This window comes from Geotrypetes seraphini, chromosome 2 (genome assembly GCF_902459505.1).
Source record: "Geotrypetes seraphini chromosome 2, aGeoSer1.1, whole genome shotgun sequence".
NCBI lineage: Eukaryota > Metazoa > Chordata > Amphibia > Gymnophiona > Dermophiidae > Geotrypetes > Geotrypetes seraphini.
Window position 1 is genome coordinate 149,110,383 of NC_047085.1, and position 14,409 is coordinate 149,124,791.

General features: G+C 38.8%; 1 protein-coding gene across 13 annotated transcripts in view; it reads right to left on the reverse strand.

The window, feature by feature from the left end:
- EPB41L3 (erythrocyte membrane protein band 4.1 like 3) overlaps positions 1-14,409 on the reverse strand; it is a 356,951-nt gene that overhangs the window by 58,796 nt on the left and 283,746 nt on the right. For 9 of the 13 annotated variants that reach the window (XM_033933985.1, XM_033933983.1, XM_033933993.1 and 6 more), the window contains exon 13: positions 310-363. The exons of the other annotated variants lie outside the window; for them this stretch is intronic. In XM_033933985.1, the coding sequence (XP_033789876.1) occupies positions 310-363 (54 nt within the window). The remainder of the gene's footprint in view (positions 1-309; positions 364-14,409) is intronic. 13 annotated transcript variants of the gene reach the window in all.

Consider the following 14,409-nt stretch of genomic DNA (forward strand, 5'->3'; position numbering starts at 1 on the left):
GGATGTACACGTCTTAAGAGCGTTTTGCTTATCTGCTGGTTACCAAACACAAAGGAGATGTTTTGTTTTATAGCACACACTGAAACAAATGCCAAAATAAAACACACTGCAAAATCAAAGCTTTGAATTAAAAACAATTAGGAAACAACGGCATGGAAATTGTACCTTACCTACATTTTGCATGCACACACACATACACAAACATCATCTTCCTCTTGAGTAATGGAGAAGCTTCGCTACCATATGAAGACAATGTGGAGTTTACACACTACTTTCCTTGGCCAACTACACGGTGGCAACTGTACAAACCTCTGTGGCAGTTGTTTCCCCGTCAGCAGCTGTGTCCGTCTGCTCACTGTCAGTCTAGTTTTGTTACAAAATACCCAGGGTTCCAATAGGTAAGCAGGGACAAAAAAATATATCAATGGTCAACCACACAGAGAACAGAATGAGTGGCTAAAGCTATATCCCTGCAATGATGTTTATTTCACAGGGTCAGTAAGAAGCGAAAAGCAAGAGCAAAAGGTAACATTTAACAAACAGGACAGACTCAGAGGAACACTTACGGCATACACAGTGGTTTATAACTGCAAAGGTGTATTAGCCAAAGTAAACATGGTCTAAAACTTATTGATAATTTTATTTCATCTTCAGGAGTATATTTTTTGGGGTTTGCAAAATTCACCCAAATGTACTTAATCTCTGCAAGAAAATATAATTCAATATATTTTATCTTTTTGAGTTATGAAGCACTTTTTGATAAAAAATTTTAGAGGAAAAATACTTTTAGAAAAAAATAGTTAAAATAAAGAAACTACTATATAGTAGTCACCTGACTTTCAGCCTCTCATTTGGACATTCAAATTCAATTTCCTTGTCCCAGTTTACAAATAATCAGGCTTGTCTGCATTACCAAAAACTTCAGATAAACACAGTATGTATCTATAAATGGATTACTAGTTGTTATATCTACAGTAGAGTCTCAATTATCCAGCATAAATGAGAAACACAAGTTGCTGCATAATCAAAAAGTCAAATAATATAGAAAAAGTAGATAAGGCATAAAACAGGTATATTGAATGGATGTTTCAAGAGAGGATGCAGTTAAGAGGTTAAAACGTAATGTGCCCAGGAATCTTATAAACTGGTGCTTTTTAACTGAACATGATGATGGGAAAGAGAAAGACTTGCACTTCTCGGTGACAATGCTGTGCTGTCACTGAGGTATGCTGGATAATCCAGCACGTTGGATAAGCAAAGGTCAGATAAGTGATACTCTACTGTATTTCATAAGTGCATAAGAGTGATACTTAAGCTTGTCCTTGCTCTGTTACTGGTTTTAGAAGGTGGAACTAGTCTCACCATGGAGCTGAGTAGAAAAGGACCATTTTCATTTAAGGAGCTTATATCCTATTTCAAAAGGCTTTTTGATTTATAATTATTATATTGTGTGTTCATTGTTTGTACTGTGCATGTTTGAATTTATATACCACCTAGAATAGGCAGGCTGTAAAATAATTGAAAATAAATAAAATAAACTTCAACAAAATATGGCACTATATAACACACAGGCTGTGACTAATTTTCTTATATATTACTTAATTTGATATAATGTCAACTTCCAATATGTATTATGTCCTCAGGAATACAAATAGTATAATTACCACTATAAATTAGGTCATATAACCCACATACCATCAAGTTTAAGTTACTATAGCTTAACTCATACTCTGCTGTATTGCGCTACAGTCAAACTGTAGAATACGTGTTCATATAAATGCATTTCACTTCTTAGTCTAATATATTTAGAAATAAAGTAAAACAAACTTGAGGTTAAGCCTACATTAGTTTTCAATTTTGCTTCAATAATATTTTCATACTCAACCTATGGATGACTCCACCGCTCTTCCCAATGAAACAATGTTATGTAACATCAACCAGACAGAAGTCGTAAAACAGCAATGGGGACCACATCTTTCCTAAAGAAGGATATCTCTCTTAGCCAGCATCATCCAACACAAAATCCTTCAGCCTCTTAGGACCTACAGCATGAGTGCAAAAACAAGCTCTACAGGAAGGAGCGCCTTCACCCACATGATAGACCCATGGCTTGGATGCATGTTTTTTGTAACAAATATATACTGTAATTGCATTCAAATTGCTTCCCATTGCAAATAGAAAGTTCAGGAAAACATTTAGTAAATTCATGGAACTTAAATAAATATTGTCGAGCTGATGATAGTAGAAGACAGTGTTTCCAAAGAAAGAATCCTAGAACCACTCAACTGTGCTGCAACTGGTAGTTACATGTTAGAGTCCAGAGGGAATACATTTATAAGAAACTTTTAAAATTAAATGCCTTCATTTCTTCATATTTTACCCATTATTCTGTGCTTACACGGTGCAGAGTCCACATATAAATGCAAAAATATGTGTTTTAAATCTAGAGGGAAAGGTAATGTTTCTGAAGTTTAGTTTTTGCCAAGGAGAAAATATAATGGATTGGTTGCATGGTCTGAAAAGATTATGTAAGCCAAGACATCCCCAAGAGACAAGAGCTGGAAGCATGACTAGTTAAAAGTCATGAACTAACCCCTACTATGCTCCAAAAGATTACATGTGCAGCTGCTGGCACTAATTGGTAGGCTACGGGATTTCGAACAAACAGACTGCTATTTATGGTGAATTTATGACAATGTGTCTGTTATGGTTTCCAACAAGAACAGCCATGGGTTATATAACCAACATAATGCAGACAAGCCCAATTGTAAAACATATTAATGCACATGCATTACGTAAAGGAGAACAGGAAGTACACCCTGGATTAGGCACAAGATCTGTGTAAAGTCCCAGATACTGCAATCAGAATGGTATAAAACAGCATGGCTTGTTTCCCAAATAGCTATTTTTCACTTGGTTTTGGCTGCTGATTTAATGCTAACAGAGGGAAAAGTTAGAAGATCTAAAACCCCATATAAGCATTTGCAGCTTTGAGCACCACCTGTTGTTGGGGGAAAAGTTTTCAGATCAAAGCAGGTTTACAAATGGCTCCAGCAACTGGCATTACCAATTTGTTGCTACTGATCAGCTTTTATTTGGCGCATCTTGCGTGTTCAGATTTCACCAAGACTGTTAAAATCCTGATTTTCACCGGAAACCAAGGTTCATTCTAAAATATAAATCTAGTGGTCCTGAAACACTGGGTACTGGTTCTAAGAATAAACCAAACCATTGAGTATTTTACTTATTTCTTTGTTCAAGTGCAGGTGGGTTAAGTAGTAGAGAAATGTGACAGGGCTATTTTATTATTAAATATAGGAGATCTGTTGGGAAGACATTTCATGCCCCCCAAATGAATCGTTGTTGAAACAATTTCCCAATGTTAAAAACAGAAATGATAGCATATGACGATACAAACTGATAGCTCCCTACAGACCAAGAAGTTTAGAGGCTTTGGTTTTGAGGTCAATGATCCTCTTCTGATGACGTAGACTTATTTCCTCAAATGTTTAGACCTCTATAAGTCTATACAGGTCTCTGTGGTGCAACCAGCCTCTGTAACATACTAATGACAACCTCCTGTGTACGATATACTGGAAAAATTCCCTTCCCCAAGGTGTTGCCTGATTTATTGGAATATACAGTATTCATCTTTATTTCATCCTTCTACCACCTTTTTCTATTCTCTCAATAATCATTCTTCCTCTATATTCTTTCACAAGGCTACTTTCTCCTCTACTTCATCCATTTCATAGGTCATAGAACGAAAACTATTAAGGATGTGCCTTTTTTAGGTCACCATAGATTGGGTTTTACTAAACGTCGCTAGACATATTTAGCATGGACCGGCAAGGTAAATGTAATTCTACGAGCATTGGAGCATTCACCCAGCTGGCCCCCACTAAAAACCTCTAGCGCTATTTAGTAAAAGGAGCCCTTTATGTGTACTAAATAGATTCAAAGAAAATTTATTTATTTAAAAATGTATAACCCACTTAGACCTAAGCGGTTTACAAAAGTACAAACAATCATCACAACAGATAATATACAACATATAATATTTCTTCAATATAAATATATAAATCTTTCAAGGAAAAGCTTCTACAAATAAAGTTGTCTTCAACACCTTCTTAAATTTCTGAATATCTGAAAGTAGCCTAAGTAAGCCTGTCAAATTATTCCATAAAAACATTCCTGCCACCGAGATTATTGAGGCCCTTATTGTCGCATAATGTACATTTACCAGCTCTTCACTGACTATGCGTAACATCCCCTCCACCTTGAAGATCGTAGCAGTTGGTACACTTTCAGCACCTGAGTTAAAAATCGCAACATAACCTTATAAACAATATGGTACTTCACTGGTAACCAGTGAAGCTTTGGTCAATGCCAAATGATGATGTGCGTTAATTAAACTGAAAAACAATGAGAAAACAGGGGGGAAAGTCAGAAAATTCCTGCATATTCTTCAAATCTACTGTAAAGCTATTTATAGCCCCCTAAAAAGCTGTTACTATACCATAATTAGTCACTTAAGGGGCAGTGAAATCTTTTTATTCTCAAAGACACAATATAGTAAAGTAATAACTCCCAAATCTCTTGGCCCAACCAGTCTACTCAGATGCTTTGCTTCCTTCTCAAGTTACCTTTCTTCCTTGTCAACCTCTATACGCATACATTTTAGCAAAACAGACTGTTCCACTAGGCTTACTTTTCATGATTAAATCTGTATATTCCAACAGTATCACTTTGCACTCACATTACTGAACTGCATAGTATGTTGCTGGTGGAAATAATTCTGTGTGGCAGTAGACTATCAAGGAAACTGAGAAAACACACAAATTCTCACAATAATATCAAAGGGCAGAATTTAATTACCAGTCATTTTAACAAATATCAGCTATGCATATGTATTTTAAGCCATAATTTAACTTGGCTAAATGAGTTTTCTGTAATGTTCAAACTTGACTAAATTATATCTCATAAGTAATCGATGGGTCTTGTAGTGTAAGAAGAATCAGACCTGGTTACGCTTTATCTATTCAGTTTTCTATACCGTTCTGCCGAGGGAGCTCAGAACTAATACACAGGGTTGTGCCTAACCCTCAAGTTGAAGCTGCACTTCCCAGTGACAAGAACTCTGAATTGCTAGCAAACAAGATGAATGAGACTCTGAAAGTAGGACCACTACTGAAGCATTCGGACACCATTTAGGACTGAAGCGCTGAACACACACAAAAAAAGCAGTGTGTTCTATGCCGAGGTACACACCTCTTCATCTGAACTGTCACTCAGGTCATGGTCAAGTGAGGCACTCAAGGAGGCCGCCTTGGGCTCCAGGTAGCAGAGGCACATAGCCAGAGGGAAGGAGAGTGTGAGGGCGTATGGCACTGAGAAAGAGGCAGAGAGCAGAAAGAAAAAAATGAAAAGAAAACAAGGAACAAGCGATGGGGAGCGGATGGGGAGGCAATGTTGCAAGCTGCCAGGCAGTATGTTAGCTTCTGAAAGGTTAGGAAATGAAAGGTAGCCATCTTCATCCAACACAGAAGGGAATGAATCTGGAAGATGCAAGGAGAAGGAAAACAATGTCCCACCTTTTCCAGGTGTTTGTTTATAAATAGAAGCCATCTCTTGTTCATCAGAACAACCCAGCTCTCTTCTATTAGAGTCCAAATTGGACTCACTATGCTTCTGGTACATGTTTCTAGTTGGCACATGACCTACTGGTTTTTGACCTCTCTCCTTGCACCTTCTTCGTAGCTCAGTGGAAGAAGCAACGGGACTTGAAACAGAGGATGGAAAGATTTGAAATGGATCTGGACCAAATAAAGATGGCTGATAAAAGAGAGAGCAGTAAAATACAAGATCAAGAGGAACAAAAAGAAAACTGTTAGTTATTTCTTTTCTAACTGTATTGCAAACAAGAATACCAAAACTTTTACGTGCTGAAAAAAAAAAATAAAAAAAAATCCAGGTTCCCACAATTGCATCCAATATTATCAACTGTGATTAAATGAAAAATTTCAATTTATCGCTCTAGTGAAATACAGTCTCACAAACTACTTAATAGTTGTTTGAAAAATCTACAAGTGAAAACTCACAAAATAATCTTTCCTTACAAAAGCCAAATGTTTTTATTTCCATGTACCACATTTCTTGCTTGTACTGAGACTTGGTTAATTTTCACTAAACGGTGTTAACACCAAAATATGTATAATCTTAAGTGACTTTTCAAAAAGAAATCATTAGGACAGTTTTCCATCTTACACGTACATCGCACTTGCTATTTTTGAGCATGGCTTAGGTACAGGAAACATTTCACGCCATCAACTTAAAAACATCTCTTATTAGCAAGTGCATTTCATACCATGTTTGCTGTCGCACTTTACCCCCTTTATATGTGAAAGAAAAGTTTCAAAACAATTAAAATTAAAAAGGCCAAAAGTAACTCTCCCCAGATCAGTCCATGGAACTTTCTAAGTTAATTGGCTATGTTCTTTGGAAAATTCTCTTAACATTCAATGGGGGAAGTCATCACTAAAGACTGCTACCACTTAGCAAGCACATTATTTAATGTTTAATTTCTGATTTAGCATGTCTTAAAAACCAGGAACACCATTGTGCATACTAACAAATAGTGTGCAACTCATACAATCAAGGCAATGATGAAGAAACCATTCAGAAAGATACCAGAAGGAGCAGGAAGGAGAGCCCTGCATGCTGAACAATGAGATGGAAAGAAAGAAAAAGAAAAAGGAGATGCTGCATCTCTTTCTCCCTTCCACCCCCAGAGCCAACTTTTATTCCTTTATCTTCCCAACAGCCCCCCACCAGCACATCCCATCTCTCCCTCTGCCTGTCTGCCTCCCTCCCCCCCCTGATCCACCATTTCTCCCTTTCTCTTCCCAACAGTTCTCCCTTCAAGTATATTTTTCCCTCTTCCTCTACACCACCCCAGGTCCAACTTCTCTCCCTTCAAACCATTACCCACTATCTCTCTCTTTCTCTGTCCCCTGTTTCTGGCCCCATAAGCTCTCCCCTCTTGCCCAATCTAGCACTGCTTTTAATACTCTCCCCCCTTTGTTCTTAAACAAAAAAACAGTCCAGGAGGTTTCATCGACCCAGCATGTCCTCCCCCTTCTCTCCAATGATACAACTTCCTGTTTCTGCCCAGGTGGAACCACGGCAGACAGAAAGCAGGAAGAGGAGCTGTGGGCAAAATTGCTGAATCACTGCTGAGGCTGGCAGATTTTTCAGCATGACAGAAGGTGAGGGTGACATTGGACTGGCGCGGACAGAAGAGGAAAGACATGCTGGGCCATGGGGACCACCCAGGGCTTTGAGGCCGGGCTATGAGAAGAGGAAGTTCCTGAACTATGATTCCAAGGCAGGGAGCACTGCCGCGGGCCATATAAAATGGCCAGGCAGGGTGGATTTAGCCTGTGGGCCTTGTGTTTGACACATGTGGTGTAGAAGGAACTTGATAGAACTTGAGAGGCCAGAGCCTTAATAGTAGGGGAATCACAATATGTGAACAAGGAATCTGTAGGTCTGATGTTTATGGGGGAAGGAAGAGTATTTAGGAAGATTTTTTTTAAAATTATTAATTATGGATCTGGGTGAGGGAAGGTTGGGGCTATAATTCTTTTTTTTAAGAAGCTGGGTCAGGGGAGCGGCCAAGATGGCGGTGTGACTGGTGTGCTGGAAGCAAGAATGCTCTTCTTCGTCTTTTCCTTGGCGATGCCACATATAAAATGTAAAGGTGTAGTCCGAACTGAACCCTCACCGTCGGACTCGTCAATGCCATTGTGCCAGACTTTTCTTGATTTCGCCACCAAATCTCCTCTATCCAACGGGATGTGAGGCTCGATGGTGTTGGCGGCTCCGGGTTTGGCTGCTACTCTGGGGCCGGAACTCTCTTTGTCGCCCCTGGATCCAGTTATTCCTCTGTGACCGAGTATCAGAGAGGTCCCAGTACCGGAGAGGTTGCGGGGGCTATCTGTGTAGAGGAGCGCCGGTCGGAAGAGGGAGCCACGGTGAAGGTGAAATCATTGGAGGTAGAAGCAGTTCCTTCAACCCTGCCGGAGGTAACCCTGATAGATGTCTGGAGAATGCTCCAAAGGCTGGATGGATCGGTACAGAAATTCGCTGAAGAAACCTCGACCCTGGTAGGAAAAGTAGACTGGCTAAAATTGTTGACATCATCAAGTCTGATAATGGTATCAAATTTGCTACAGTTAATGAAGATATTACTGCTTTAGAATCAGTAACTGAAAAATTAATTAAGGATAAGTTATCTATCCATAAGAAAATAGAGCAGTTGGAAAATTTTTAATAGAAGACTCAGTTTACGGATTTTGAATTTCCCAAGATCAGATACTTCTCCTGTGGACATGTTTCAAAAATATTTGCCTCAAATCCTGAAATTCTCTCCTGAAGTTATTCCTCCAGTTAATATAATTTACTATATACCTATGTCTTAAAAAAACAAAACAAAACAGGGGATGAAACAGGAGCAGCAACTCAAGAACCTCAGAAACAAGCTCCTATGGACTTGGAGAATATATCAGCAATACTAGAGGAATCAGTGTCAATAATTGAGGAGAGAGCTACTTTGCTTATTTCATTTGTGTTTCAACAAGATCTCAATGCCATGATGAAATTCTACTTTCGTAATGCTCAGGCTCCTTTCATGGGGCAATGTGTTTGGATATACCCTGATGTTAATAAAGAAAAGCAGGAAAGGAAAAAGTTTTTCCTTGCTATGAAGCAAGAGACTAAGGAATTAGGAGCCACTTTCCTACTTGCATATCCATGCAAATGTTTTATAGATATGCTGGGGTGAAATATATTTTCTATGTTCCAGACCAGCTACGGGTATTTCTGGACTTAAAAAAGATCAGCAGGGGATAATGGATGTTAGAATGTTTTAAGAGGAGTTGATCTGTTAAGCCACTTATAAAAATTTGTTTTCCTAAATTGTTATTTAAAGTCCTATGTTTCTTGTGGCGGCTCCCCACCTTTTAATTATTGGAGTCTAAGAAAGAAAATAATTGTTGCCTATTGATGTATTTGCTTTTCCTTTAAACAGGTGTACAAGGGCTGTTCAAAAAGTATCAGACCTTAATTTTTCTTGCATAAACAAATAAAGCTAGGGAGGTGTGGTTTGGTGCACGTATGTAGGCGACCCTAATGCGCATGCTTGAATTTTTTACCCGCCTACAGAAACTGTCAGTCGCCGGCAGAATGCCAATGAGTGAGGAAGTGTAAGTGAGCGCCGTACGATTTTCATTTTTGACAAAATGGCAGAAAAAGTTGAATACTACTGCATTAAATTTTATGTAAAGCTTAGCGATTCCCAAGATTCAAAGCTAGATATGAAAAAATAATTCGCCACACTAACATACGATCCACACGAGGCAAATTAGTGAAGATGCCTATCACTAAGGGCTCCTCTTGAGCAGGCGGTAGTTTTTCGTGTAGCGTGCACTATAGCGCGCGCTAATCCGGTGCGTGCGCTAAAAACGCTAGCTCACCTTTGTAAAAGGAGCCCTAAATGAAGGAAAATGTCTCAGAACACCACAAAAAGGGATCATATAGGTTTTCACCCCTAATTTCAGTGGTGATGGTTATCTTTCATTGCCAAAACCTTCATTTTCCTAACTACTCTTATGTAGCTTCTTAATAATTTATTTAATTTATCTTACTTAATTTCAAGCTTTTCAAAATCAAACTAATTTTAAATATTGTACTTTATAAAACTTTTTTTTTCTTTCTTTTTTGTTTAGAACCATCATCTATTTTATGTCAGGAGACCAACACTTATTGAGTATCGGATGGTGCCACAGTCATATTACTGAAATTTTTCTAAGCACAGTGTTGTAATCAAAATAATGATTTTATAAGCATGATGTTACTTATCTCGCCATTCACTTGATAACTTGTGCTGGCCCAAACTGCATTATATCCATAACCGACGGGTCCCGTTTCGCCGCGGACCATGGCTTCCTCAGGGTTTTTTATTGTCGGAGTTTTGTCAGCATATGGGCTTGAATGTGTTTTCTGAAGTTTATTTCATTGAGCGAATGACGTAGACCTATGTTAACCTCACCAAATTTCCTAAGTTTCAGGTGCTCCAAAATTTTAGTCAGTAAACAGTATGCAATTGACTTGTCTAAGTTTAGGTGCCTAGCACTGAGATAGGCATCTTTTATCTTACTCTAGCCCTGCCCCCATAGCCATCAACATTTTGGAAGTCAAGCCAGTTTTCAAAGAAGTGTATAGGAACTTAACTTCCTGACCCTCAGCAAGGTGATTTTATAACACGGTGGCAATCATGCACATGTGTTACAGCTATCTATGAAAGAAACATACATTTATAAAGGCCTATGGGCCTTTATAAAATTACACTGCAAAAAATAGGCCCAGACATTTATACCTGCGCCATTTATAAACAGCATATGCATATGAACCAGCAATAACAGGCACATTAAGTGTCAAGCTTGCTTCTGGGAATATCTATGCACATATCATGTAAAAATGAGTACTGTATTGCTGTGCACCTACTTTTTGCATGCATATATCCCAGGCAGTTTTATATGAACCTACTTAAGCATGTAAACTGCTGTTGTTCAGACTTAAGTCCCTTCAAATATTACTCTCTTGATGACCAGAGTGTTATTTTTTTACATTGCTTTTAGTGACTCAGTCTCATTGGCTTCAACCTGGAGCGCAGTAGGTGATTAGGAGATGGCTTTGACATAGTCATGAAACAAAAACATTTTTTTTTATTCCTGCAACCTCAAGCCATGGTGAGGACTCGCAGCTCTGGCAAGTTGCTATTTTGGCTACTGTGGAATTATCAGCCTTGACAATAATTATGATAGGCAACCAAGGGTGAGTAGGAAGGCAAGGCGTCTCCTACTACAACAAATTCACAGAGGTCTACCCCTTCCAACATGGTATCTATTTTTAAAGATCCACATTACTAGATATATCTTATGACCAAAAAGGTACCATTTAACCATCTTTCCCTGTTTCCCCCCAATACAAACACAGCAAATACTTAATACTAACTGGCAGCTATAATTGCCAAGGGTTTTTTTCTCCCCTATAATGATCTTTTATCCGACCCTTGGACAAACCCCTGCGGAGTACCACAAGGATCCCCTCTATCGCCCATACTATTCAACCTCTTCATAGCTTCCTTAGGTACTGCCCTAGACGCCCTAAATATAACTTCTTTCAGCTACGCAGATGACATAACCATCATCATCCCCTTTGACATCCAAGACCCCATCTCCAATGGATGCCTGAAAACAACACTGGAAACTGTGGAAAAATGGATGATGAGCCATAAGCTGAAACTGAATACGGAGAAAACCAAATTCCTACTACTAGAGAAGGAACAAAAACCATCACTAACAGAACTGGAAGTAAACACAATCAAATATCCTATACAGAGCACTCTCAAAATTCTGGGAATACAATTAGACAGATGCTGTACAATGCAGACACAAATATACAAAAAGCATTCTTCACCATGCGAAACCTAAGAAAAATAAGAAAATTCTTTACAAAAGAACACTACAAGATCATTGTACAATCCCTCATACTTAGTACCTTAGATTACTGCAACAGCCTCTACCTACCATGCCCAAACAACATGATAAAACAACTACAGACCGTTCAGAACACAGCCTTCAGACTCATCTACTGTCTCAGCAAATTTGACCACATCACCCCCGCCTATGTAGACTCTCACAGGCTTCCGATAAAAGCAAGAACTCAATTCAAGTTCTATTGTATACTATTTAAAGTAACTCATGGTACTGCACCCTGTTACCTAAACAACCGCCTATACCGTTACCACTCAAACAGATCAAGGAGAACTCAAAACCTATTCACCTTCCCCCCTCACAATGGTTCCCGACGTAAGAAACTATACGACAGCCTTCTAGCGACTCAGGCAGCGAAAATTGACCCCACCATCACCAAACTGATGATCGAAACAGACATCAAAGTGTTTCAAAAAGAAATCAAAACATTTCTATTTAAAAAACACGTCCCCACTAACTAATCTCCTCCCCATTCGCACAAGCTCTCCCTCGCATGAATAACACATTAGTCAACTCCAAGAACCTTACCTTCCAAAAACTATTCTGATTCCTAAATAAGCACCTACCTTCAGTATCCAACAAACTTCCTCCTTCATTATTAGGTAATTTTTCTTCGGTAACCAGTATATACTGATATTCTCCACTGTACCCTGATATCACTTTATTCCCTACTATGAAATTCTTACGAAAAATCTAGATCTCTCATAATTTATAATCCTCTACCATACCATGTAAAGTACATGAATCACTGTTATGTAATTCTCTCGGTAATCAATGTTACGTAATTCTCTCGGTAATGTCCAGATCTCTTCTAATTTGTAATCCGCCTAGAACCGCAAGGCACAGGCGGAATAGAAATCACTAATGTAATGTAATGTAATGTAATGATCAATTGCAAGAAATTTAGTCTTTCCCTTTTATTGAAGATTGCCATGGAAATCCTAATGAGGGATTGAATGCCTATGCGACCATGCATCGCAGTCTTGACTCTTTGCTCCAACTAATTAGCAGCAGTCTAAGGGCTTGTTGAAGCAGAACTAACTTGTTAAGTAAAACAAAGACCATTTTGGAAAGAAATTCCCTCGTCAAGTAGTTAGTACTGCCAAGACTAAAGGTCTGTGGCAGGAACAAAGCAGTGTCCAAGCACTGCTTGCAGATTTCTTTTCTTTTTTCTTTTTAGCAGTAATAAAAGGTCATTCTGAAGGCAGGAGGGAGAAAAGGCACTTGTTTGTTTTCATAGTTCAACACTGACAACTAACAGTAAACTTTTTTCTCTAGGTTGAATTTGCAAGTAAGGTCTGTAATAGTTCTTTTAATTTTATGTTTTTCTCACCAAAAGATGGCAACTGTTTCTCCAAGCCCTCATTTGTTCCTTTTATCTTAAAACAGAGCAGGCTCTGAGCCCAATACATCAAATACATGCACCTTTAAACTTATGTCCCTTTTGTCTCCTCTGCATAATCCTTTCTCCTCAGATAGAATGGCCAAGTGATACAGGATCTCTGGCCAAGAGTGTCCAAGATTGTCTTAGCATCCGTTCTTTGAACAGTAGGGACAGCAACAGCTATTTTCTCTCCATTTCGAGAACAAATCACCTAATACATTCAAACTCTATAAGTCCTGGAAAGTGGATCTAAAATGTCAAGGAGGAGAAATTAGATTTTACTTGCTAATTTTCTTTCCTTTAGTTTTACCAGATCAGCCTAGAACCTTTGGATTGTCTGTCAACCAGCGGATAAAGTCAGAGAAACATAACAGCTCTGTATGATTTGCTCCTTCAGGCCACCATGCAGCTTTAGACACTTAGGCATGGATTTTATAAATGGCACCATGATTGGCAGTCACCCACAAAAGCGGCGCCAACTGCATGTCAATCATGTGATGGTGCCGTTTATAGAATCGCAGCCATATCACAGATAGGCACCGGAAATGTAAGCCAGGGTTGTCAAAGCCTACATTTCAATGCCTATCTGTGATGAGAATTGCAACTACGGAGGTACCTAAGGGTACTTCTGGCATTAACCACGTCTATTTTACCCTTAGGCACCGGTAGGCATCTTCGTAGTCATGGTTCCAGTGCCGTCTTTTTTTTTAAATGACTAATTGCTTTTAAATGACTCAATCAATTATAGGCATCGATTAAAGGTAATTAAATCAAATAAGTTAGGCGGTGGTGGTACTGCGGCTACTGCTGCCTAATTTTCAGCAGCTGTTGTAGAATCCGACCCTCGGTATTTTTTATTTTTTTTTTAAAGCAATTTTGAAACAATACACATTTCCAGAAAAAGGAATGGAGAAACTGATGCAACTGCAGTAGAAGAAAAAAGTAGATTTCATTTAACACCATGAACCGAAAAAATCAAATCTAGAATTTAAAAGAAATTTCTGAATATCATCATCAAAAATGATAAGGCCTTTGAAAACCAGTGATGTAAGGAAGAGCTAGAGTGACAAAATAAAGCAAGACTCCAAGATAAAGCATAAGCTTCTTCAAGAATGTGGAAAATACAGAATGGATGCCTATCCTGTGGAAGGGAAACATAGAAACATAGAATATGATGGCAGGAAAAGGGCCTTCGGCCCAACAAGTCTGCCCACTCAAAGAACCCTCCCCTCTAGGTTCTTCTTTGAAGTGAATCCACATGTTGATCCCATTTGTTCTTAAAGTCAGTCACATTCAGGCCTCAACTACCTGAAGTGGAAGATCATTCCATAGGTCAACCACCCTTTCGGTGAAGAAGTACTTCCTAGTGTCACCATGAAATCTCCCGTCCCTGATTTTTAGCGGGTG